Below are 25,575 nucleotides of genomic sequence, written 5' to 3'. Positions count from 1 at the left end.
GGAGTGATAGATAGATATAGATGGTTTAGTTCTTTGGAAACGAGCTTCAGACCCAGTGCTGTCGGTGAGGTCTATAATGAAGCTGATTTCTGAACTCCTCCTGGTTGTTAATCATGAATCACTGAATGCTGCAGTTTCAGCGTTTCCATTTAATGTTATCAAACCAAGAGTTCTGTGGACAATCTTCTGATGTTTTCTGTAGAAGTGTGAGTATAAATCCAACCAGTAACCCAACCAGTAACCCCAGTGAAAACACACACAGAATCCAAAGCTTCTTCTTGAGCTCATCTTTAGCAAGTTCCCAGCTCTGCCCTTCTTCGCTCAGTCTCCTCTGCTCTTCCTCTTTCCTCCAGATTTCCAGATCTTTCTTTTCTCTCCTCTGTCTCTCAGTTCTCTCCTTCTCCTCCTCCTTCTCTCTTTCCTCCAGTCTTCTCAGTCTCTCCTTCTCTCTCTTCAGAGACGCTCTGAGACGCCCCAGTCTGGCTGGGATCGGTCGCAGAGTCTCCTCTTCTCTCTGTATATCCCTCTCTATCTGATCAATCCCGCCTCGTATGCGTTGCAGTGCCGCTGCTAGCCATTTTGGTGCCCCAAGCATAATTCATTTATGATGCCCCCCCCGCCCCCCCTAAAAAAAAACATTTTCATTTAGGATTTTCATTTTGGGGGGCTAAGCCCCCAATGAGGGTATGATTTATAAAAAAAATAAAAAGCTAAAAAGTAACACTTTAGATTAGGGTCTAATGTTTACTATTAACTAGTTTCATTACCATGCAATGGCATGGTTTTATAATCACTGGGATCCCGAATTTGAGGCAGGTTAGTTAGGGGTGTTCGGGGGAAATTTTTGGATTTTTCTGAACTACAGATGTGCATTTTAAGATGTTGTGAAGGCAAAAATAATAATAATAATAATAATTCGATAACAACAGCTTTAAAACCATGTCAGTGTGCAGCTGATTATTTTTCTCTCCTCATCAGCATCACACTCTTTTTCTCTTTGTTTTTATCTTGCCCTGTCTCTTCCCCTCCTAAAGTTGGCTTTTTTTAATTTACTAAAGGTTACATTTTGTATTTTATTCTCAATATGTACACATTCATTATAAATCCTGTGCCTAACATGATGAAAACGGCTTTGTTCATGTTTCTTGTCCCCTCACAATGACAGTAGCCTAAACTATTACACTAGGCTACATGTTACAGGCCTATTTTCAGTTAAAAATGGCGAAATTAGACAAAACTATATTAGTTTGCCTAATTATTTTTTGTCATTCGTTTAACATTTATGACCTAAAAAAACCTGTCAAATAAAGTTAAGTTTAGCTACTTACATCTTATCTCGCACTTGACCGTACACTGAAGCGTCGAGTTGCACTGTTAAAATTCGCGCTCAGCGTCTGTGAACATAAAGCCTGCCTACTTTGATTTGATTGGTCATCTCAAATATTCTGACATTGACGAGCAGTGACAGACCAATGAGGCTCAGAAGAACACACACATGAACACACACACACACACACACACCCTGTCCTGTGTTTCTGACGTGCTCTCTGTCTCTGCTCGGCGCCGCTGCGGAATGAAGAGGAAGAACGCGCTGAATCTGATTATAACAAGAAGTTTGATGATTGGTTTTTCATTAGGCTATTTTTGGTGCCCCCTCAGCACTTGGTGCCCTACGCACAGCGCGTGATGCGCGTGGTGGGAGCGGCGGCGCTGTGCGTTCCCGTGTTCTCTCCGAGTCCCGCCGCTCTTCCTTCACGGACGTGCTGAACGCAGCCCTGCGGACATTAGCCAGTTTTCTGACGTCATTTGTGATTCTCCTCTTTCTTTCAGCCACATCCGCTTGTCTTCTGTCTTCTAATATTCTCTCGGTATCCTCTGTGATTGGATTGGTGAAGTGACGGTTGTCATTTCGAGCGAGCAGCTCATCAACCCTCTGCAGGAGTTGACTCACCTGATCCCGGTTTGTAGGGTTTGTGTTGTCGAAGGCCACGAATCGCCTCCCGAATCTCTCCACGAGCTCCTGCACTTTCCGATTTTCCGATCTTGAAATAAACCCTTCGATGGATTCTCCTCTGAGTTTATCCGCGTGAGAGAATATGAGGATGGTGTAATGAGTGATGTCCTCATGAAACATCTCCAGAATCATGTGTACGGATCGCTGCTGCTCCTCTGTGAACCGGCCTATCGGCACCACCAGCAGAACTGCATGAGGACCCGGAGAACACCACGCCAGGCAACGGTTAAGCTTCCGAAGCGTTTGATCCGTGTCAGAGAAATCCGGCGTGTCGACGAGAACCAGCTCTCGCTCCTCCACCGTTGCGCTCTCTCTCCTGCACTCTTCTGTGACCGAGCTCATGCTCAGTCCGTCATCAAAGTGCTTGTTTCCCAGGATGGTGTTTCCCGTCGCGCTTTTCCCTGCGCCGGTTTTTCCCAGCAGAACCAGGCGCAGTTCGCTCCGCGCTGGACGGGGTTTGCAGTCCGTTTGTGCAGGTTTCTCGTTTGTGTGTTTTCTCTCATTCGAGTCACTGTTGGACCTTTTCCTCAGCTGGACATCAGGAACACTGTCTGCGCCTGACAAATAAAGTGATCCTTATTTATTGTGATTATTATGTGTTTGTATCTATCTTACACACACACACACACACACACACATTAACCCTATACCTAAACCTACCCATCACACACACACACACACACACACACACACACACACACACACACACACACACACACACATTAACCCTATACCTAAACCTACCCATCACACACACACACACACACACACACACACACACACACACACACACACACACACACACACACATTAACCCTATACCTAAACCTACCCATCATATACACACACACACACACACACACACACACACACACACACACACACACACACACACACATTAACCCTATACCTAAACCTACCCATCACACACACACGCACACACACACTAGCCCGACCCCTAAACCTACCCATCACACACACACACATTAACCCTATACCTAAACATACCCATCACACACACACACACACACACACAGTGAACCAAATGTTAATGTGTGTAAGATACATACAATCCCATAAACAATGCATGTTCTTCATCAAGGCTTTTTTCATTCGAACAAATCCAGAATTTTTACTAAATACAAGAATAAAGTAATAATGTTCAAATAAGTGTAGTCTTCTTATGAATAAATTACACTTAAACCAATAAATGATCTTTATTTTTAAACAGTAAAGTTACAGTAAAAGCGTCCTGCATCTTCATGATGTTTGATCATTACCGTGTCTATGTTTTTGTGCGTTTCATATTTTTTATATTCCCTCTCTGTTCTTATTTCTGTGATCGTTGAGCGAACAGCTGTTGCATTAAATGTGCTTTATAAATAAATGAATGAAATGAAATGAAATGAATAATTACCTTCGTTGGACATGTTTTCTGGTGTCCCGTGTTCCTTGTCTTGACTGGTTTATGATGGGCAGGACTTACAGAAGCGGAACTGACCTGAAGTGCAATAGATTCACAGACTCGAACTTCCTGGATTAATAACTCGCGAGCTAAACGTGGTAACTACACAAATAACACCTGTTTTTAATCGTATAACGTGGACAAGCAGCTACAACCTAATTCTCCTCGAAACGCTTTCTTTCGTAGTGGACAGAACACATAGATCTGTGAGCGCAGACTGAGACAGATCCAGGACCTGTGCAAAGTGCAAAACTACAAAACCAGTCAATAACTTCACTGTCACACACTATAGTCAAGTCAAGTCACCTTTATTTATATAGCGCTTTGTATCAAAGCAGCTTCACAGTGATAACATGAAAATAATACAACAAAGTTTGTTTCTAGAACAAAATTGCATCAACGTCCACCTTAAGTAAGGCAGATCAATAATATTGTAGAATATTAAATGTCCCCAACTAAGCAAGCCAAAAGCCAAGGCAACAGTGGCAAGGAACCAAAACTCCATCAGGTGACAGAAGACACCAGATCACCATTCAGATCACACACCACTGCTGTCCTGCTGGTTATACTACAACACTTATTTTAGGAAAAATGTATTTTTGCATATTTTTTATGATTTTTATTTATGAAAAATATTCAATAACTTTTTGAATTTGGCATTGTCGCCAAATTCAGTTCATTAACATTTATACGCTCAAGATAAGATAAGAGCACAAAATAAATGCAAACTACCAATGATGAAGAACTCTTCTGATCCCGATCTGAGTGAAGCAAAGTCTTTATTTAAACAACAAATTAATCTGTACCTGGAAGATGAAGAAATAACGGATGCAGAAAAACAAGCTGGGAAAATATGTGGAGATGAAGGATTAAAAGACTCAATGCAAGGGGGCTCATGATGCAGATAAGAGAGAGCCTGACACCTTGTGGAGTTTCTTTGAAGGACAACTAAAGTTAAATAAACTTCAGAATCCACAGACTCCATCTCGTGCAATATAGACAAAATTCCAACGGTGGAAGAACTAAACCCAAACTTTGGTCGACTAGTAGTCGTTAATTTAAGCGATTAGTCGACTAATCGTGCATTTATGTTAATAAGCCATAAAACATAATAACGAGCCTTCTATATAAAATATACATAGCCTAATCAGTGCTTGTACAAAATTCCCTGCCGCGCGCATGCGCGAGGCGAACTTGTTCAGACTTGTTCTGATGTATGCGCAAAAAGTTTCATCCAGCAGCATCCAGCGCACGGAGTTTTTCTGGCATTGTTTCGTTCCTAAAAGTCTTTCTTCTTTGTGTGGTATTGCTGTGCGTTCATAACTACGTAAGTAAAGATATTTAATGTCATTGTAGATGGTTTTTAGAGAGTGTCAGAGCGGGATTCAGTTTATTTTACCTCAGAAATATTATTGTGTCAATATACATACAATCAGGCGCAGTGCTCGCGCGTATTCAGTGAGTCATCATGTTATATTTGTTAACGATGTTTATTCATATGGGAAAGGGAGTTGCTTGTCATGTTGATTCAAATATTCGTCTTATCGGCATATTAATAATGGTACAAAGAGCGCACGGGAGTGCTAGAGCAGCGCACACACTTTGTAATCTGACACCTCTTGTTAGCTGCAGCGGTCTGCATTTAGAGTATATATATTTCAATACGGTTTACTTTAACCTAATACAACTTTAACCTCTCCATGTATATGTATACAGGCACTATTTGTGTATATTCTGTCATATCATGTTATCATTTATATTTATCATCCTTATTTTGTTCTCTCACAGAGACCACTGTTATATGTATATCCACGCAAACCTGTCTACGACTTGCACTTTTGTGGCTTAATAAATATTGAGAATGGACAAGTTCACTCTGGAGTAGCTGCAGTTCTTTCTAACCGAAGAATTAGGCCAGTTGAGTTCCAACCATCCCACTGCGCGCAGAATATCCCACAAAATTGGTCCTTCGAGCCGGATCGGGACATCAGCTGCGCTATGGCTACATCCAGAGATTACTATGAGGGAGAACAAGTGCCAGATCCTCGTCCAAGTCGTACCCGGCGGGTGCCCACCTACTTGGAGGATTATGTGCTTGATTATCCACTTCCACGTCATGTTCATTCTTCATCAGCAGAGGTCGCTGCAGGAATATCCTATACAAGCCAGGGCACTCCTGCTCACAGGGACAGAGACTTTGAAAATGTAAAGCTTCATCACTTAGAGGCCCGCTGGAAAGATTTAAGCAGTGAGATGAGAGAGCTTCAAATCAGAATGGACAGTGCTAGACAGGTATCTTTTGAATCTAGATCTCCTGCTTACGGACAATATGAGAGTCTTCCTCACATTGAACTAAGTAACACTGGATTAGAACCCTCTATGACTGTAGCATCGTCTCCACAATATGAGGAAACACTTTACCACGAGCCCTCTATGCAGCTGCAGTCGCAACCGAGCCTGCATCCACCTAATATAGCTCGTGTATCTTCCCTGCCTGGGCCACAGCCTCAGAGGCCATGTGCGGAACTCCGACGATCAGACTCATGGCCCCCCACGGCTGCTCAGCCTGTTCAGCCTGCCTATTCTCAGTTACAGCCACAGCATCAGCCGACTCCAGTTCACCCTGCACCAGCCCGCATACAGCCACCGCATCAATCAGCTATTGTACAGCCTAAGCATTTTTATGTGCAACCCCAACGTCAGCCAGTTGCTATACCAGCTGCGCCAGCCTCACTGCGGTCACAGTACCAGCATATAGGGCCAGCTCCAGTTCCTCCTGTACCAGCGCAAGCAGCGATGCATCCTCAACGCCCTTATCAACCACTGCCTCTGCCTCCACCTCCTTGGCCTGGACCACAACCACAGTATTATTATCCTGTCAATCCTGTGGCACCGGGACTTATGGAAATGGCCATTGCCTCCTCCTATGGCATACCCAAACCAAAACTGGCAGTCTTCTCTTCTGGGAAAGAGAGTGATTTCCTTATGCTCAAGAAAGGACTGGACAGCATCCTTGGTCCACACAGGCATCTAACAGAGGACTATAAATATCAAGTGCTTTTGGATCATCTAACTCTACCCGCTGCTTATCAGGTAGCTAAGAGATATGTTAACAGCCCATTTCCTTACACCAGTGCCATGCAGGCTCTTGAACAGAGATACGGTCAACCAAGACAGTTAATTCAGAGCGAGTTGAGAGCTATCCTCAATGCACCAGCTATTCGACCAGGTGATGCGCAGGGGTTTGAGGACTTTGCGGCAGCTGTTAACACACTGGTGGGCATGTTGAACACAATGGATGGACCCTCTAGATACGAACTGCAGTGTGGCTCACACGTTGACACTCTACTGACCAAACTGCCTGTCAGCTATAGAGACTCATTCATAGAGTACTGTCTCAACAAGCATATAATTGTGAGCGGCAGTTCCAGGACTTACACTCTGCCTGAATTTGCTGAGTGGCTGGAAAGGAAGGCCCAGGCCATTCAAATATCTAGGCGTGTAACAGGGCCAGCGCATACAGAGCCCTATCGGCGAGAGCAGAAACCTCTTTCTTATCCCAAAGCCAAGGCAGCCACAATTCTCACAGGCAGTGAACAACATAAAACCATCAATTTGCCCTCCAGCTCCCTCACAGACACTAAAATGGCAACTACAGCTAAAAAGCGGGATCGCTTTAAGCCCTTTTGTCCCTACTGCAACAACCATGAGCATTATCTCAATGCTTGTGCAGCCTTTTGCAAGTTGAGCCACACACAAAGAGGAAGCTGGATTAAAGAGCAAAATAAATGCTGGAGATGTGGACGAGGTCACAAACAGGACAGCTGCACGCTCAAGAAAACTTGCTCTACCTGTGGAGGACTCCACCTGCCTGTTCTGCATGAAGTTGCCGTGGCTGCGGAAAACCAGAGCATACTCACAGTGAGCACAACCACTTCTCAAGTTTACTTGGATCAGGCCAGTCATTCAGGCAGAGTGATGTTAAAAGTTGTCCCAGTAAGACTTCGCAGTGGTAAAAGGTTCATGGATACACATGCTGTGTTAGATGATGGTTCGGAAAGAACAATTATCCTGCCAGCAGCAGTCAAACAACTGGGCTTGAAAGGATCAGAAGAAACTTTGACTCTCAGAACAATAAGACAAGATCTCGTTCAGCTAAGAGGAAATGCAGTCTCCTTTGAAGTATCTGCGATATCACACCCAAATGTGAAACATCAAATCCAAAGGGCATTTACAGCTGAAGAGCTCAATCTGGCTGAACAGTCTTGTCCCGTGAACTCACTGAAAGGAAGATATGGTCACTTAAGGGACATCCCGTTGAAAGGTTTCACTAAAGTGCAGCCTTTGCTACTCATAGGATCAGATTTCCCACAGCTGATCACACCAAACTGCCCAATCCGTATGGGACCGCTTGGTAGCCCTGTAGCAGTACACACTCTTCTTGGATGGACAGTTCAAGGGCCAACAACCTTTCTCCAGCAACCCTCAAATGTAAGCTCATGCCTTCACACCACATTCCTTCCTCCCATGCAAGAGTTACGTCAACATGTTGAGCGGTTGTGGCAGCTTGACCTACTGCCACAGAGAAACGAGAAAGAAGTAGTCCGTTCCAGACAAGACAAAGCTGCACTTGCAATGTTGGAGGAGAAAACGGTGCATGTTACAGTTGATGGTGCAACCCGCTATGCTACCCCATTACTTCATAAGCGAGACACGGCTAAACTCCAAGCACCACCAAATGCTGTCATGGCTCTTTTAAGAGCTACAGAACGTCGCCTTGTTAATAATCCTGATCTGGCGAACGTGTATGACAACGAGATACACAAGCTTGAGCAGGCAGGTTATGCAGAGCGAATAACCAACCCAGAAGGTGTCAATTCCGGTAATTCATGGTACGTTCCTCACCACATTGTGCTGCACAATGACAAAGCCCGGGTAGTCTTCAATTGCTCTTACACCTACAATCAAATGAGCCTAAATGACAATCTACTCCCTGGTCCCACTCTTGGTCCACCACTGCTGGGAGTCCTGCTCAGGTTCAGAGAGTATACCGTTGCGATAAGTGGAGACATACGAGCCATGTTTCACCAGATCAGACTGTTACCTGAAGACCAGCCATTGCTCCGCTTTCTCTGGAGAGACATGGAAAGAGATCGTAACCCAGACATCTATGAATGGCGAGTGTTACCATTTGGGACCACCTGTAGTCCATGCTGTGCTACTTATGCCCTCCAGAGACATGTCAGAGACAACAGTGAGGGCAATGAAGATGTAGTGGAGTCTGTCCAGCAGTCTTTCTATGTGGACAATTGTTTACAATCTCTTCAGTCTCAGCATCAGGCTAAAAAACTCATTGATAAAATGAGAGCATTATTAGCATCTGGTGGTTTTGACATAAGGCAGTGGGCTAGCAATGTTCCCAATGTGATTGCACATCTACCCGCTGAAGCCAAATCAGTAGGCTGCGAGCGGTGGCTTTCGGCAGACAAAACTGATCCACAAGAGTCGACCCTCGGCCTAGTGTGGCATTGTTCCCAGGACACTTTAGGTTATAAACACAGACCTGTGTCAACAAGTGGAGAAACCTCAATGAGAAATGTCTATCGCATCCTGGCAAGCCAGTATGACCCATTAGGTTACATCATCCCGTTCACCACAAGGGCCAAAATCATGGTGCAATCACTATGGAAGAGAGTTGGAGGTTGGGATGAACCTCTGCCAGCTGACCTTTTCTCAGAATGGCATGCTTGGGAAGAAGAGCTTCCTAACCTACAGAGAATAACACTACCTAGGTGTTACACACCAGCATGCAACAACACCTCCTCCACTATCGATATGCATGTCTTCTGTGATGCCTCGGAGAAGGCATATGGCTCTGTAGCCTATTTACGGGTAGAAACGGGTAATGACATTCAAATCGCATTCATCATGGCGAGGTCACGAGTGGCACCCAAGAAGCAACTCTCCATTCCACGCCTTGAACTCTGTGCAGCATTGTCTGGAGCTCAGCTAGCCAAAACACTGAACACAGAACTTACACTTAATCTCAGACAGACAATCATGTGGTCCGATTCAACAACCGTATTACACTGGATACAGTCTGAGTCATGCAACTACAAAGTGTTTGTGGGCACGCGAATCGCAGAGATTCAAGACCTCATTGGATATGAGAACTGGAAATACGTGGACTCGAATAACAACCCTGCCGATGATATAACCCGGGGTAAGACCCTCATAGATCTGTCCCAAACCTGCAGATGGAAGCAAGGTCCAGAATTTCTGCACCAATCTCCAGACCACTGGCCAATCCACCCGTCAGTGTCAGTAGAAGATTCAGAAGAACTCCGTAAATCCACATTCTGCGGTAATGTCACAATCAGTCATGCCTCTTTACCTGATATAGATAACTGCGAATCATGGGACGATCTCATCACGACCACATATCAGTCTCTGCATGGTTCGGCAGCACCCCCTATGTCTGCCACAGAACGCATAGAGACTGAAACTGCTGTACTCAGACGTGCACAGACTGAAAGTTTTCCTAAGGAAGTGCATGCCCTTAAATCCAATAAATCGGTGCATTCAAACAGTCGATTATACTCCCTTGCTCCAACTTTGGATCCTCATCTTAATCTGATACGAGTGGGTGGTAGATTACGCAAAGCAGCAACACTGCCAGAGGATGCACTTCATCCTATTGTGTTGGCCCCAGAACACCCCATAACAAAACTGCTAATCCAAGACTTTGATAACCGCCTGATGCACGCCGGTTCAGAAAGAGTCTTCGCCGAGCTAAGACGAACCTATTGGGTTCTCAGAGGCCGCCAGGTGGTAAAAAAGTACCAGAGACAATGCGCTGAGTGTCGCAAATGGCGTGGCAAGCCCATTGTACCTAAAATGGCTGACCTGCCTGCCTCCCGTCTGAGAATTAGTCAACCTCCATTCTGGTCCACGGGAGTTGATTGTTTTGGTCCCTATGTAATCAAAATTGGCAGACGACAAGAAAAGAGATGGGGCATAATATTTAAATGTCTCACTACAAGATGCGTACATCTCGACTTGTTATGCAGCATGGATGCAGATTCATTTTTACTAGCCCTCAGACGTTTCATATCAAGGAGAGGAAAGCCCTTTGAGATCATCTGCGACAGAGGCACCAACTTCAGGGGGGGAGAGCGTGAGCTCTCTGAAGCCTTTACTGAAATGGAACCATCACTCCAAGAGCAACTAGCCAAACAAAAAATTTCCTTCCAATTCAACCCACCTCACGCACCTCACTTCGGGGGAGTATGGGAGAGGGAAATTAAATCAGTCAAAGCTGCCCTCCAAGTTGTCCTGAAAGATCACACCGTCTCGGAGGAAGTCCTTACCACAGTATTGATCGAAGTGGAAGGCATCGTAAATTCAAAACCCCTGGGGTACGTATCATCTGATATAGCAGATCCTGACCCTATTACCCCCAATTTGCTGCTCATGGGGCGGCGGGACGCCTCCCTACCTCAGGCTGTGTATGGACCCAGCAATCTACTTGGACGGCGCCGCTACAGACACAGCCAAGTGATCGCCGATCACTTCTGGACCCAGTTCCTCAGAGACTACCTACCCAGTCTTCAGCTTCGACAGAAGTGGCAGAACATCACACCAAACCTAGCAGTCGGTCAGGTTGTATTGATTGCGGACTTTCAACTTCCCAGAGCAAAATGGCCTGTCGGTAGGGTGACCCGAGTCCTACCAAGCGACGACGGTGCAATAAGAGCCGTCGAAGTTGACATCAAGGGCAATACATATGTCCGCCCTGTTGCTAAACTCATTGTGTTACCTGAAATGCCTAAAGTTTAGTTCTTAGCACCAGTAGTTAATTTCGGACATTTTGTGGATTTACAAATTTCCTGTGTAAATTTGTGGGGCGGCTGTACAAAATTCCCTGCCGCGCGCATGCGCGAGGCGAACTTGTTCAGACTTGTTCTGATGTATGCGCAAAAAGTTTCATCCAGCAGCATCCAGCGCACGGAGTTTTTCTGGCATTGTTTCGTTCCTAAAAGTCTTTCTTCTTTGTGTGGTATTGCTGTGCGTTCATAACTACGTAAGTAAAGATATTTAATGTCATTGTAGATGGTTTTTAGAGAGTGTCAGAGCGGGATTCAGTTTATTTTACCTCAGAAATATTATTGTGTCAATATACATACAATCAGGCGCAGTGCTCGCGCGTATTCAGTGAGTCATCATGTTATATTTGTTAACGATGTTTATTCATATGGGAAAGGGAGTTGCTTGTCATGTTGATTCAAATATTCGTCTTATCGGCATATTAATAATGGTACAAAGAGCGCACGGGAGTGCTAGAGCAGCGCACACACTTTGTAATCTGACACCTCTTGTTAGCTGCAGCGGTCTGCATTTAGAGTATATATATTTCAATACGGTTTACTTTAACCTAATACAACTTTAACCTCTCCATGTATATGTATACAGGCACTATTTGTGTATATTCTGTCATATCATGTTATCATTTATATTTATCATCCTTATTTTGTTCTCTCACAGAGACCACTGTTATATGTATATCCACGCAAACCTGTCTACGACTTGCACTTTTGTGGCTTAATAAATATTGAGAATGGACAAGTTCACTCTGGAGTAGCTGCAGTTCTTTCTAACCGAAGAATTAGGCCAGTTGAGTTCCAACCATCCCACTGCGCGCAGAATATCCCACAGTGCTCAAACGCACGCATAAAGATGGCCACAACACCGCAAACCTAATGAATATCAGTGTGTCGTAAAAAAACAGAAGGAGACTGTTTAAACATTTTAATAATTTATCTTTACGAGTTGTGGGCGAGTCACTGAGAAACATGGCGGAATACCACAATACTTAAAGGGGTCATATAATGCCATTTTTGTACAAGCTAATATGATTCTTTAGGGTCTAAATTAAAAGTTTGTAATATACTTTAATTAAAAATTCTCATTAGTATTGTAAGAAAACACTTATTTTACCTGGTCAAAAACAGCTCTGTTTTCAGCACGCCGTTTCAGTGCATATGACTTTAAATGATAATGAGCTTTGCTCACTCCGCCTCTCTGTTCTGTGCATACACCGTTTGTAACACAATAACACAATAACCATAACGCGTTGTTCAGTATAAACGTGGAATTATGAATTATATTGAGAACGTCATACATAGAAAACATGCCGTAATGTACCCTGAGTGTAAACCTTAGACGCATTCATTGTGAAGCGTGCAGCTAGCGATTTGCAAAGATTAATATATTAATATAAAGTTTAATAAAACGTTTCACTCACTTCCGTTCTTCTGGAGGTTCAGCAGGAACACGAATATCTGCTACCGATCCTTTATTCAGGAGCTGCTTCTTAGCAAATCCAGCTTTATACTGACCCTCGTTTATAAAGCAGTCTGGTGTGTGAAATGATTCGCGCAAACATGAGAGCATTGACGTTGCTCGTGGGGAATATTCCCTTCGAAAACAAAACTCAGCCACTGCGTCTTCAGCGGTTCGGGTTTAGGAACATTAAAATGACTGTGTTCGTTATTACACCCAAGAACAGAACACCACAATCGCTTAGAGCCATTCTGCTCATAGACATTGCTCCAGCATATCAACAATGACCGCGCCGGTCCGGTCCGCGCCGCGCAGACTATGATTGACAGCTACCTTATGTGCGAGGGCGGGTCTGTGTTGAAACGCTCCCGTCAATCAACAATCGTGGGAGGGGCGTCCGTTTTATTGACGTCACAAAAACGAACGGCTCGATTTGAGGCAGGGGAAAACATATAAGGAGATTAAAACAAAACCACTGGATGGATTTTTATCATTATATGATGTTTGTGTACAGGCACTGCCAACACACATTTTAACTTGTAAAAGTGCATGTACCATTATATGACCCCTTTAAAGGCATTTAGCAGTTATATTGTCAGGCTTTTCTATTTACAGCAAAGTAAGCTAATTGCCTGTACAGAATATGATGTCATTATAATATAACAATGTAATATGTAACGATAAAGTTTGCAGTGGCTTCATAAATTAATAAAAAAACATAAAAAAGCAAAGCACACCTGATGCACATTTCTTTGTTCTTCATTTTTAGAAGTAGAGTTTAAGAACCTTGCTGTATTTTTGTGTAATTAATTAAGATAAAATACACCGCCATCTTACTCTGACCAAAGTGACTTGAGCGCACCTGCAGTCGTAAACACGACTTCCCACCTCGTACGTACGAACTTCCCAGGAAGACTTGAACGGACCATGGCAACTGGGAACAGAGCAAATAGAGGGAAACCGAAAATACATGTTACATCAGTCCCCCCTCCCGGAAGGCGTGTCACTGCACTGTAACAAGTCCAACCGAGCAGGGAGGGGGCTCTGGAGGAGGACGAGGGGTGACGAAGGTCAACCAACAGGATGAGATGAAGGTTGGAGAAACCAGGGTGTCGATGACAGTGGGAGGAGCCAGGAGCAGGAGGAGCCCACAGTGGAGTCAAAGGAGGGAGGAGCCATGGTGGAGACGAGGCTGATGGAAGTGGAGCCCTGGGCTTGAGACTGGACGACACCGATGGTCCTGGAGGCTGAGGCGGAGCCGGAGTGACGAGTGTCAGAGGTGGAGCCAGGGTGCCAGAGGACAGAGGATGGAGCCGAAGTGACGAGTGTCCAAGGTGGAGCCAGGGTGCCAGAGGACTGAGGCAGAGACGGGGTACTGAGGACCAAGGCGATGCCTAGCGAAGCCGAAGAAGTAGATGGAGGGAAGAAGCGCAGCTAAAGCCCAGTAAGTTTGTGGTATAGGCAGAGTGATGTCTGACCAAGGTAGACTCGGAGGGACGAGGTAGCCCGGTGGAGCCGAGGGAAGGAGGAGCAAAGTGGAGCCGACTGGTCAATGAGCCGAGGTGGAGAGAGGGGCTCGGCAGCTGGAGGTGGAGCCAGGGGATCCTCTTGATTAGGCGGAGCTGGAGACCGGAAGACCAGAGTCAATTCCACACAATAGAGTGGCTTCAGAGGAGGAGCCGAGGGGCTGAAGGGAACTAGCGGAAGAGGGAGGCTGGGTGTGGGCTCTGGAGACACAGGAGCCTTCGAGCTGGGCAGAACCAGCAGGGACGTAGGAGACTTTGAGCTGGGTGGAACCAGCGGGGACGAGAGACTCGGGTAAACATCCACTTCCAAGTCATCAAATAATGCAGAGGCCAGTTTCAGCTCACCCTCAGTAGTGGCAGTGTAGGCATCTGACCAAGGCAGACTCTCTCCATTCCCTCGTACTACTCAAGCAATCCCACAGTGGCACATGATGTTACTGGCTAACAGGGCCGGCGCTAGCCATTTGGGTGCCCTAAGCACAAATGCTTGGTGGTGCACCCTCTAATTGCAGTTTTTTTTTCTAATTGCAGTTTCACCAACAGATATCGCCCTTGGGCCTTGGCCTATGAACCTCTTGAAAATTATCCGCATAGAACAACAACGAAAAAACGTATCTAAGCGGTCTTCCTTTTCTTCTCAAACAAACTAACTGCATCTTAAACAGCCCAAGTTTCAAAATTCGAGAAACCCCCGGACCCCCGTTAAAATAAAAGATTCAACATGCAGGGCTAAAAAAGCCCCGGATCATTTGCACTACTAGCGACGCCCCCCTGGACATGCATTCACGACGCAAGGGCGCCCGCGCTACAAAACTAACATTTTTATTTAAAACATTGTCTTACCTGCAAGCGACGCGCGAGTATCATCCCGCTGTCTATTCTTTTCCCTTTTTTCCGCCCCCGACTCTTGATGCCTTTTCGAGGCCATGTCTGAGGTCGGTGTCTGCCAAATTTGAAATTGATTGAGGCATAATCGAACAGACCACTGGGAGGTGGGGAAGGGGGGGCACCACAGGGAGACTGGCACAGGAGATTTACCTTTTTCTCGACTAATTTGGTCTAGGCCTATATTACTCTTGTATTGCTTTTGTATATTAACATGCTTCAGACATATTTTATTTGTTATTTATACTAGTAGCCTATTGTGATGATTTTTCACGAGCCGATTTTTTGGTGCCCCCCCAAGCACTTGGTGCCCTACGCGCAGTGCGTGATGTGCGTGTGCGGAGCGCCGGCCCTGCTGGCTAACACACCTGGTCAGACATTTTGTGAGGCTCAGGCACCGGGGCGATGACTGACTCAGTCCTTGTTTCTGGCGCTGACTCGTGCATCGCAGCAAACTCAAGCTTTCTGTCTGCTGTGGGCTCAAGCGGCATGTCTGTGCAGCTGGCTGGATCTGGATCTGGAGTGGGGCTGGTGAAGTCCTCCGCTGGGGACGATAGTGAACGCCAAACCCACTCCAAAAAATCGCTGTGCCTTGGACCGCTTGCTGAGGCTGGTGATGTTTGAAGTACTTGTGCTAAATGTTAGGCTCTTAGATGTAAGAAAGAAATCCCTATTATCTCTAGCCTTGGCTACTGTATATAGACCGCCAGGGCCCTACACTGATTTCCTAAAAGAGTTTGCAGACTTTCTCTCAGATCTATTGGTCAATGCTGATAAAGCAATAATTGTTGGAGATTTTAACATACACGTAGATAATTCAAATGATGCGTTAGGGACTGCGTTTACAGATTTATTAAACTCCTTTGGGGTCAAGCAAAACGTCAGTGGTCCCACTCATCGTCTAAATCATACACTAGATTTAATTATATCATACGGAACCAATCCAACCGATATAGATATTATACCGCAAAGTGACGATCTCACTGATCATCACATGGTAACTTGTATAATACGTACTGCTGAAATTTGTCATGTTGCGCCGCGTTATAGACCAGGCAGAACAATCCTTCCAATCACTATAGATAGATTCTCAAATAGCTTACCAATTTGGACATAAATCTTCCATTTATGTCCAAAATACTAGAAAAAGTTGTATCCGCTCAACTGTGCTCTTTTTTGCAAGAAAATGATATCTATGAAAAATTCCAGTCAGGATTCAGACCGCATCATAGTACAGAAACTGCGCTAGTTAAAATTACAAATGATCTACTCTTAGCTTCTGACCAAGGCTGTATCTCAATACTAGTCCTACTTGATCTTAGCGCCGCGTTCGACACTATAGATCATAAAATACTCTTGGATCGACTACAAAACTACACTGGTGTTCAGGGACAGGCATTAAGCTGGTTTAGATCGTACTTATCTGACCGTTATCATTTTGTTTGTTTAAATGGGGGAAAATCAAAGTTAACGTCAGTAGACTACGGAGTACCGCAAGGATCGGTGCTAGGCCCTCTGCTATTCTCAATATATATGCTGCCACTTGGTAATATTATAAGAAAACATGGAATTAATTTCCACTGTTATGCTGACGACACTCAATTATATATTTCATCACGACCAGATGAAAACACTACCTCATCTAAATTGACAGAATGTCTCAAAGATATAAAATGCTGGATGACGCGTAATTTCCTGCTATTAAATTCAGATAAAACGGAGGTATTACTTATTGGTCCAAAAAACTACACACAAAACCTCTTACAATACGACTTTAATATAGAAGGATGCCCTGTTACTTTTTCCACTACAGTAAAAGACCTGGGTGTTATACTAGACCGCAACTTGTCTTTCGAAAATTATATTTCATCTGTTACAAGAACAGCCTTTTTCCACCTTAGAAACATTGCTAAATTACGTAACATGCTATCTGTTTCTGATGCAGAAAAGTTAGTTCATGCATTCATGACCTCGAGACTAGATTACTGTAATGCTTTATTAGCTGGTTGTCCTGCATCCTCAATAAACAAGCTACAGTTAGTGCAAAATGCAGCCGCTAGAGTTCTTACTAGATCAAGAAAATATGATCATATAACACCGATTTTATCATCTCTGCACTGGTTACCTATTAAGTTCCGTATCAATTACAAAGTACTACTACTGACCTATAAAGCCCTTAATGGTTTAGCTCCTATGTACTTAACGGACCTTCTTTCGCCCTACAATCCACCGCGTTCTCTAAGATCACTAAATTCAAGGCTTCTGGTCATTCCTAGGATATCGAAGTCCACGAAAGGAGGGAGGGCATTCTCGCATTTAGCTCCAAAACTCTGGAATAGCCTTCCCGATACGGTCCGATGCTCTGACTCGCTGACACAGTTTAAAACTAGACTAAAGACGTGTCTCTTTAGTCAAGCATTCACATAATGCTTACCTTTTAGTCCTCTGCTATGCCATACGGAACCGTTTGCCACTGAAACTGCTTAACGCACCAGTGGGGCTCGACAGCCTTATAGACAAACGGGTCGGTCCGTATGGTTGCGGTTGGGTTGCGGAGAGTTGTGAGATTATGGTTTTCTAACACCTACTCCCGTGTAATGGAAATCATTATGAACATCAGCTATGCTAATTATTTCCCATCTGCCTTTCTGCTGTTATCTCGGGACGCTTGTCCCGAGAAAAATGGCGTTCGTAGGCTCCAGTTTGGTATCCTGCCTCTCACGGGGATTTCGGATGCCTCAACGCCTGTGAAGAGACGACTCAACGCCTGCGAAGAGACGACTCAACGCCGGCGATATGTTATCCCCTAAATATTACATGATTAACTAAATGTATTTTTTCCAGGTACTCTCTGATATGCACTTACTGTAAAGCTTCTTTAAAACCCTATGATTGTTAGCCAGAGGAGAACTGGCCCCTGACTAGCCTGGGTTCTCCCAAGGTTTTTTTCTCCATCCAATCTGATGGAGTTTTGGTTCCTTGCCACTGTCGCCTTGCTTTTGGCTTGCTTAGTTGGGGATATTTAATATTCAACAATATTATTGAACTGTGTTGTACTACTTTCATGTTATCACTGTGAAGCTGCTTTGATGCAATCTGTATTGTGAAAAGCGCTATATAAATAAATGTGACTTGACTTGACTTACCTGATCTATCTCAGCTGCTCAGTGAACCCAAACAAACAGATGAACTAGAGGAAATGACCAGCAGTTTGAGCACCATTTTCTCTAGTACATTAGATATTGTTGCACCAATTAGATTAAAAAAGGTTAGAGAGAAAACTAAAGCACCATGGTACAATAGTACTACACATGCTATCAAGAGAGAAACTCGTAACTTAGAGCGTAAATGGAAACAAACTAATTTAGAGGTCTTTAGAATCGCGTGGAAAGACAGTGTGTCACGTTATAAAAAGGCTCTAAAAGCAGCCAGGGCTGAGCATCTCCGCAAACTAATAGAAAATAACCAAAATAATCCAAGGTTTTTATTTAACACCGTGGCTAGACTAACAAATAAACAGACATCACCCGAGCAAATTATTCCGTTACAGTATAGTTGTAATGATTTTATGAATTACTTCAATGAGAAAATAGAAAGCATCCGAAATACAATTGTAAATGTACAATCCTCTATGGTGTCTTATGATTCAGCCTCAATTATCGCCCCTCAAGAACAACTACACCGCTTTACAACTGTAGGACAGGAAGAGCTAAATAAACTTATCATTGCATCTAAACCAACAACATGTTTATTAGATCCAATACCCACTAAACTACTGAAAGAAGTGTTACCTGTAGTGGAAGAGCCTCTTCTCAATATTATTAACTTGTCTTTATCTTTAGGTCATGTTCCAAAAATATTCAAGCTGGCAGTTATAAAACCTCTTATTAAGAAACCGCAATTAGATCAAAATAACTTAGCAAATTACAGACCCATTTCAAATCTTCCATTTATGTCTAAAATACTAGAAAAAATTGTGTCCGCTCAATTGTGCTCTTTCTTGCAAGAAAATGAGATATATGAAAAATTTCAGTCAGGATTCAGACCGCATCATAGCACAGAAACTGCGCTAGTTAAAATTACAAATGATTTACTTTTAGCTTCTGACCAAGGCTGTATCTCAATATTAGTTCTACTCGATCTTAGTGCTGCGTTCGACACTATAGATCATAAAATACTCTTGGATCGACTACAAAACTACACTGGTGTTCAGGGACAGGCATTAAGCTGGTTCAGATCGTACTTATCGGACCGTTACCATTTTGTTTGTTTAAATGGGGAAAAATCGAAGATAACGTCAGTAGACTACGGAGTACCGCAAGGATCGGTGTTAGGCCCTCTGCTATTCTCAATATATATGCTGCCACTTGGTAATATTATAAGAAAACATGGAATTAATTTCCACTGCTATGCTGATGACACTCAATTATATATTTCATCACGACCAGATGAAAACACTAACTCATCAAAATTGACAGAATGTCTTAAAGATATAAATTGCTGGATGACGTGTAATTTCCTGCTATAAAATCCAGATAAAACGGAGGTATTACTTATTGGTCCAAAAAACTACCCACAAAATCTCTTACAATACAACTTTAATTTAGAAGGATGTCCTGTTACCTTATCGACTACAGTAAAAGACCTGGGAGTTATACTAGACCGCAACTTGTCTTTCGAAAATCATATTTCATATGTTACAAGAACGGCCTTTTTCCACCTTAGAAACATTGCTAAATTACGTAACATGCTATCTGTTTCTGATGCAGAAAAGTTAGTTCATGCATTTATGACCTCGAGACTAGATTACTGTAATGCTTTATTAGCCGGTTGTCCTGCATCCTCAATAAACAAGCTACAGTTAGTGCAAAATGCAGCCGCTAGAGTTCTTACTAGGTCAAGAAAATATGATCATATAACACCGATTTTATCATCTCTGCACTGGTTACCTATTAAGTTCCGTATCAATTACAAAGTACTACTACTGACCTATAAAGCCCTAAATGGTTTAGCTCCTGTGTATTTAATGGACCTTCTATCGCCCTACAATCCATCGCGTTCGTTAAGATCACTAAATTCGAGGCTTCTGGTCATTCCTAGGATATCTAAGTCCACTAAAGGAGGGAGGGCGTTCTCACATTTAGCTCCTAAACTCTGGAATAGCCTTCCTGATACTGTTCGTGGCTCAGACTCGCTCTCCCAGTTCAAAACTAGATTAAAGACGCATCTCTTTAGCCAAGCATTCACATAATGCTTACCTTCTATTGTTGAATCAGATCGAATGCATTAATATTATGAACAGCAGCTACGCTAATTATTTCCCATCTGCTTTTCTGCTGTTATCTCGGGACGCTAGTCCCGAGGTAAATAGTGTTCGTCAGCTCCAGTTTGTATCCAGCAGCCTCTCACGGAGACTTCTGATGCCCCAACACCTGCGATGAGACGACTCGACGCCTGTGAAGAGACGACTCAACGCCGGCGATATGTTATGCCCTAAATTAATACATGATGATTAACTAACTATATTCTTCTATGTACATTTCTGAAATGCACTTTCTGTAAAGCTGCTTTGAAACAATATGTATTGTGAAAAGCGCTATACAAATAAATTTGAATTGAATTGAATTGAATTGAATGTTAAAAATGCAGATAGTGAGTGAGGCATGACAAATCCAAAAAATCTTTGGTGTGATTCTCCAGGGAACAGTCCTTCTGCTCAAGGCAGAGCAGTTGGACGCGAGTAGGTCTATTAGTGATGGGGGAAAAGAAAAAAGGAAGAAAAAGCGTTCTGTTAAGATTTACTGGTCAGTAAACACAACAATAGAGAATTAAACATATAGACTTTTATTAATTGGCACTCAGGAGAATAAAGGAACAGGAATGATAGACACTAACCTAATATGCCATATTAATGGAAGACAAAACACTGGGGAGAACAAAGGGCTTAAATACACAAGGAGTAGTTATCAAGGTAAAACAGAACATTTTTTGATTGATTATTAAACTTGATTAGCAAACAAGGAAACTAACTATGAACACAGGCAACCAGAACCAGGAACAGAGCAAACAGAGAGAAACCAAAACCGAACATTCACGTTACATCTTAACCAAGTTCACAGTGTATTAACTAATGTTATCAAATACAACTTTTGATTTTAAAAATGTATTAGTAAATGTTGAAATTAACATTAACCTTCATTGTCAGTTCATGTTAACTATTATTAACAAATGGAACCTTAATGTAAAATGTTAGCCAAGAATTCTTTAAAATCTTAGAGGAGGAAAAGAATGAGAAAAGTACTTTGCACCCAAAGCCACTGATAAAGTCTTTACAGTCTATAATAAAGCTTGATATCTGAACTCATGCTGGTTGTCAATAACAAACGGATCACTGAATGCAGCAGTGTGTCAGTGTTGCCAGCTTTACAGATGCAGCTTTCACTGCAGCTCCAGCGACCGTCCCAAAAAAACTCCCGCTTTCTGCAGCTCCAAAGCCGAGCAAGCTGGACAAATACTGGACAGAAAATCCGACTTCCACAGCTGGAGCCGCAGGGAACAGAAATGCCAGGAGCGCAGGTGCATATGCAGCTCCGACCCCCAGCATAAACTTGGACAGCATAATCAGCAATTTCTTATTATCTTCAGAAAGTTTATAGTTCTGCCTCTCTTCACTCAGTCTTCTCTGCTCCTCTTCTTTCTTCCAGATATCCAGGTCCTTCTTTTCTTTATCTTTTCTTTCAATTCTCTCCTCCTCCTCCTCCGTCTCTTTATCCAGCAGTCTGCTCAGTTTCTCCAGCTCTCTCTTCAGAGATGCTTTGTACCGTTTCAGTCTGGCTGGGATCGGTCGCACATTCTTCTTTTCTTTCCTTATATCCTTCTCTATCTGATCAATCCCGCTTTGCATGCGTTTCCTTTTTCTCTCTGTGTCTTGCCTCTCTTCATTCATGGACACAATAAATGAACGCCATCGCTCATCAGCCAGTTTCCTCACCTCCTTCTTAATTTTCTTCATTCTTTCGGCCATACTAGATTGCATTTTCTCTTCTATTATCTTCTGCGCTGCCAGCATTTGTTCTGTGATTGGATTGGTGAAGTGATGGTTATCATTTCGAACGAGCAGCTCATCAACCCTCTGCAGGAGTTGACTCACCTGATCCCGGTTTGTAGGGTTTGTGTTGTCGAAGGCCACGAAACGCCTCCCAAATCTCTCCACGAGCTCCTGCACTTTCTGATTTTGTTTTGAAATAAACCCTTCAATGGATTCTCCTCTGAGTTTATCCGCGTGAGAGAATATGAGGATGGTGTAATGAGTGATGTCCTCATGAAACATCTCCAGAATCATTTCTACGGTGTGCTGCTGCTCCTTTGTGAATCGGTCTATCTGCACCACCAGCAGAAACGCATGAGGACCCGGAGAACACAAAGCCAGGCAATGTATTACTTCTTGTTTTAATTCGTCATCTGTCAAGTCTGTGTCAAAAAAACCAGGTGTGTCGACAAGAACCAGCTCTCGCTCCTCCACCGTTGCGCTCTCTCTCTTGCACTCTTTTGTGACCGAGCTCATGCTCAGTCCGTCATCAAAGTGCTTGTTTCCCAGGATGGTGTTTCCCGTCGCGCTTTTCCCTGCACCTGTTTTTCCCAGCAGAACCAGGCGCAGTTCATTCGGCGCTGGATTTATTGTGTGCTGATGATCGCTGCCAAATGAATCTTGGGAGGTTTGAGCACGTGTCTTCCTCTTGTTTGAGTTTCCGCTGGAACTCTTACTCTGATCACTGAGTGGCATCTTTGCACCTGAGGAAAAAACAAACTATCCAGCAAATCGTTGAGAAAACTAACATTGATGTCTAGGTTACGACTGTAACCTCTGTTCCCTAAGAACAGGGAACGAGACACTGCGTTGATGACGCTATGGGGGAACGCCCTCCACGTGAACCGGTGTCTGAAAAGCTATCCAATCACGGCAATCGAATTTGAACGGCATCAGCCCATGACGTCACTACTACTAGGACCAGGAAGTATAAAAGGGGCGCCTAGAGAACATGTTATCAACTTATCGTCTGAAGGGACTGTTCAGCAGGCATCCCAGAGTGTCTCGTTCCCTGTTGTCAGGGAACAGAGGTTACAGTCGTAACCTAGACGTTCCCTTTTGAAATGGAAAATTTAATGACGCTATGGGGAACGATGTACAATCCCACCATGCGGAGGGGAGTGCATGCCAATTATGGCTCGTGACAGAACGTCAGAACTGGCAGTTTCAACCTGAAATGCCAAGAAACCACTCCCCCTTTGGGTCACATACTGACATTATTCCCTATGGTCACTACCCAAGCTATAAGCCTCACAGAGGCCTCCAACAAGGAAAAGCCTACCAAGGCCGCTCAAGGGCTTGAAACCAACAGCTTTCATGGAAGGAATTTTTTGGGAATATGGCCAGGGGTTCCGAAAGGAGTCCCGTCCAGTCACTTTCTGAGGGGGACACAAAGTCAACCCCATATGCTGTTCCTGGAGAGTAGGACTCAGTCTAGTGCTTTATAACCCTTGCAAACGAGGGGAGTAACTCTACTCAATCCTGGATCTACACAGTGCTTTGAAACATTGTGGAGGCTGGGCACTCTAACAAGGGAAGCGCCTCCAGCTCTAGGGCTGATTTAGCAGGGAGGCCTCATGAGAGTCCTTCAACCTTCTGATCAGACTTAGGGTTAGCTAGGAAATTAATATATATTGACCAGGCTCTGGGCTAGAATCAGGGAGGCTCTAAGGGAGCCTACAATGTGATGATCTTAGTTATTGCTAAAATCCACATTATGGTGGAGCCACCTTCAAGGAGGCCTGTGAAGGCCTGCTACTTGATAGTGATACTTGTTAGCAGAATTAGCCTCAGAAATCATAGGTGTACTCACAGAAATACTGTGGGCCTGGTTTTCCTACTTTTACATTGACAATGGACAGTCTAGAGCGCTATCGACCCTTTAAACAAGGGAGGACAATCTTACGCTACCTGACTATAGAGGAGGCCTATAGAAAGGCCTACAACTTCAATTATCAAAAAAAAGTCCGCCCATGGCATGCTTAGGCTCTAAGGGAGTGTACTCAAACCTGTCCCAAATGGGAGGGAATACTAAAGTGAGCCCCTGTGGTGCAGGGGCGAATAACTAAAGCTGTGGATAGCCAAAAAAAAACACTAAGCCCAAGGGAAATGGAGGCCTTAGTTATGAGGCCAACGACATTTTAACCTTATGACTTGAAAATTAATTCAAGGGGCCTAGATAACCAACCTAAAGACTAGCTGGGAATTTTAGCTACAATATACAGCTCAGAAAACGGAGACCTCAGCATTACTGCTTCCAACTCTCTCTTCTCCGAGAGAGACAGGTCTGACAACGCCCAGAATATACCCCTATGGGAGGCTTAGGAATAGCCTGCTACGTATGTTGCTATTTATTCAACCCTTAACATCCACTAGCATTATCGCCTAATGCAAAGGCGGGGCTAGGCTACACGACTCTTGAGAAAGAGGAGGCTAGTACCAGGGAAAAAACTAGACCTTACAGAGATAAGCTGTAGATGATCTAACTCTAAAGAGCCTACTCAGATACTGAGGGAACTCTTCTAGCAGATCGTCTCCAACAAACTCCTAGAACACATGCCTAAACCAGATATTAAGGCAGCCCTCGTGGGGATGGCACTTGAATATCATATGTCTGAAGTTCAAAGCTATAGTCTAATAAACAACTCTCAGAAGTAGGGGCGGCAGTGGGCGGCAAGGGGCGGCAGTGGCTCAGTGGTTCATGTAGGTTGTCTACAAACCGGAAGGTTGGTGGTTCAATCCCCGGTTCCACCTGACCAAGTGTTGAGGTGTCCATGAGCAAGACACCTAACCCCAGCTGCTCCCGACGAGCTGGATGGCGCCTTGTATGGCTGACACCGCCGTCGGTGTATGAATAAGTGTATGAATGGGTGAATGTGAGGCAAAATGTAAAGCGCTTTGGTGGCCATTGGGTCTGTGAAAGCGCTATATAAATGCAGTCCATTTACCATTCAGAAGTGAGAGGAGACCTGCTATACAAATACAAGGTGGCTATCGCTGAGGCTTTATCGTTGAGGTCTATCTGGAGCTTTATACAAAGCGGTGGCCTTAGGAAGCCATCTTACGCTAAACAGAATCTGTTTGAAGCTCCTGTGCATGGTGGCCTCAATAGAGATACTGTATGCGATGAGGCCAACCTGTACACTACTGGTTGACCAAGATTGGCACCAGCTACTACATAAACTTGACAACTCTAAAACAAGAGGAGGCCTAAGATAAGGTATGCAAGCCTACCTATCAAAAAAAGGAAACTTCA

At 43.9% G+C, this 25,575-nt stretch overlaps 1 protein-coding gene across 1 annotated transcript; it reads right to left on the bottom strand.

Annotated features, from left to right (window-relative positions):
- Positions 1–136: 136 nt before the first annotated feature.
- On the bottom strand, positions 137–23,019 carry LOC130103354 (uncharacterized). The gene is made up of 10 exons (XM_056269603.1): positions 21,632–23,019; positions 14,300–14,749; positions 13,942–14,215; positions 13,659–13,755; positions 6,196–6,327; positions 5,974–6,102; positions 5,540–5,655; positions 3,432–3,475; positions 1,663–2,565; positions 137–570 (listed from the first exon to the last, which is right to left on the bottom strand). The coding sequence occupies exons 1-10, from the start codon at positions 23,013–23,015 to the stop codon at positions 137–139; spliced, it is 3,963 nt and encodes a 1,320-aa protein (XP_056125578.1). The 5' UTR covers positions 23,016–23,019.
- Between the last annotated feature and the right edge of the window lie 2,556 nt (positions 23,020–25,575).

This window comes from Rhinichthys klamathensis, unplaced genomic scaffold (assembly GCF_029890125.1).
Source record: "Rhinichthys klamathensis goyatoka isolate OS25496 unplaced genomic scaffold, OSU_Roscu_1.1 h1tg000284l_1, whole genome shotgun sequence".
Lineage (NCBI taxonomy): Eukaryota > Metazoa > Chordata > Actinopteri > Cypriniformes > Leuciscidae > Rhinichthys > Rhinichthys klamathensis.
This window is presented reverse-complemented; position numbering and strand designations above follow the sequence as displayed.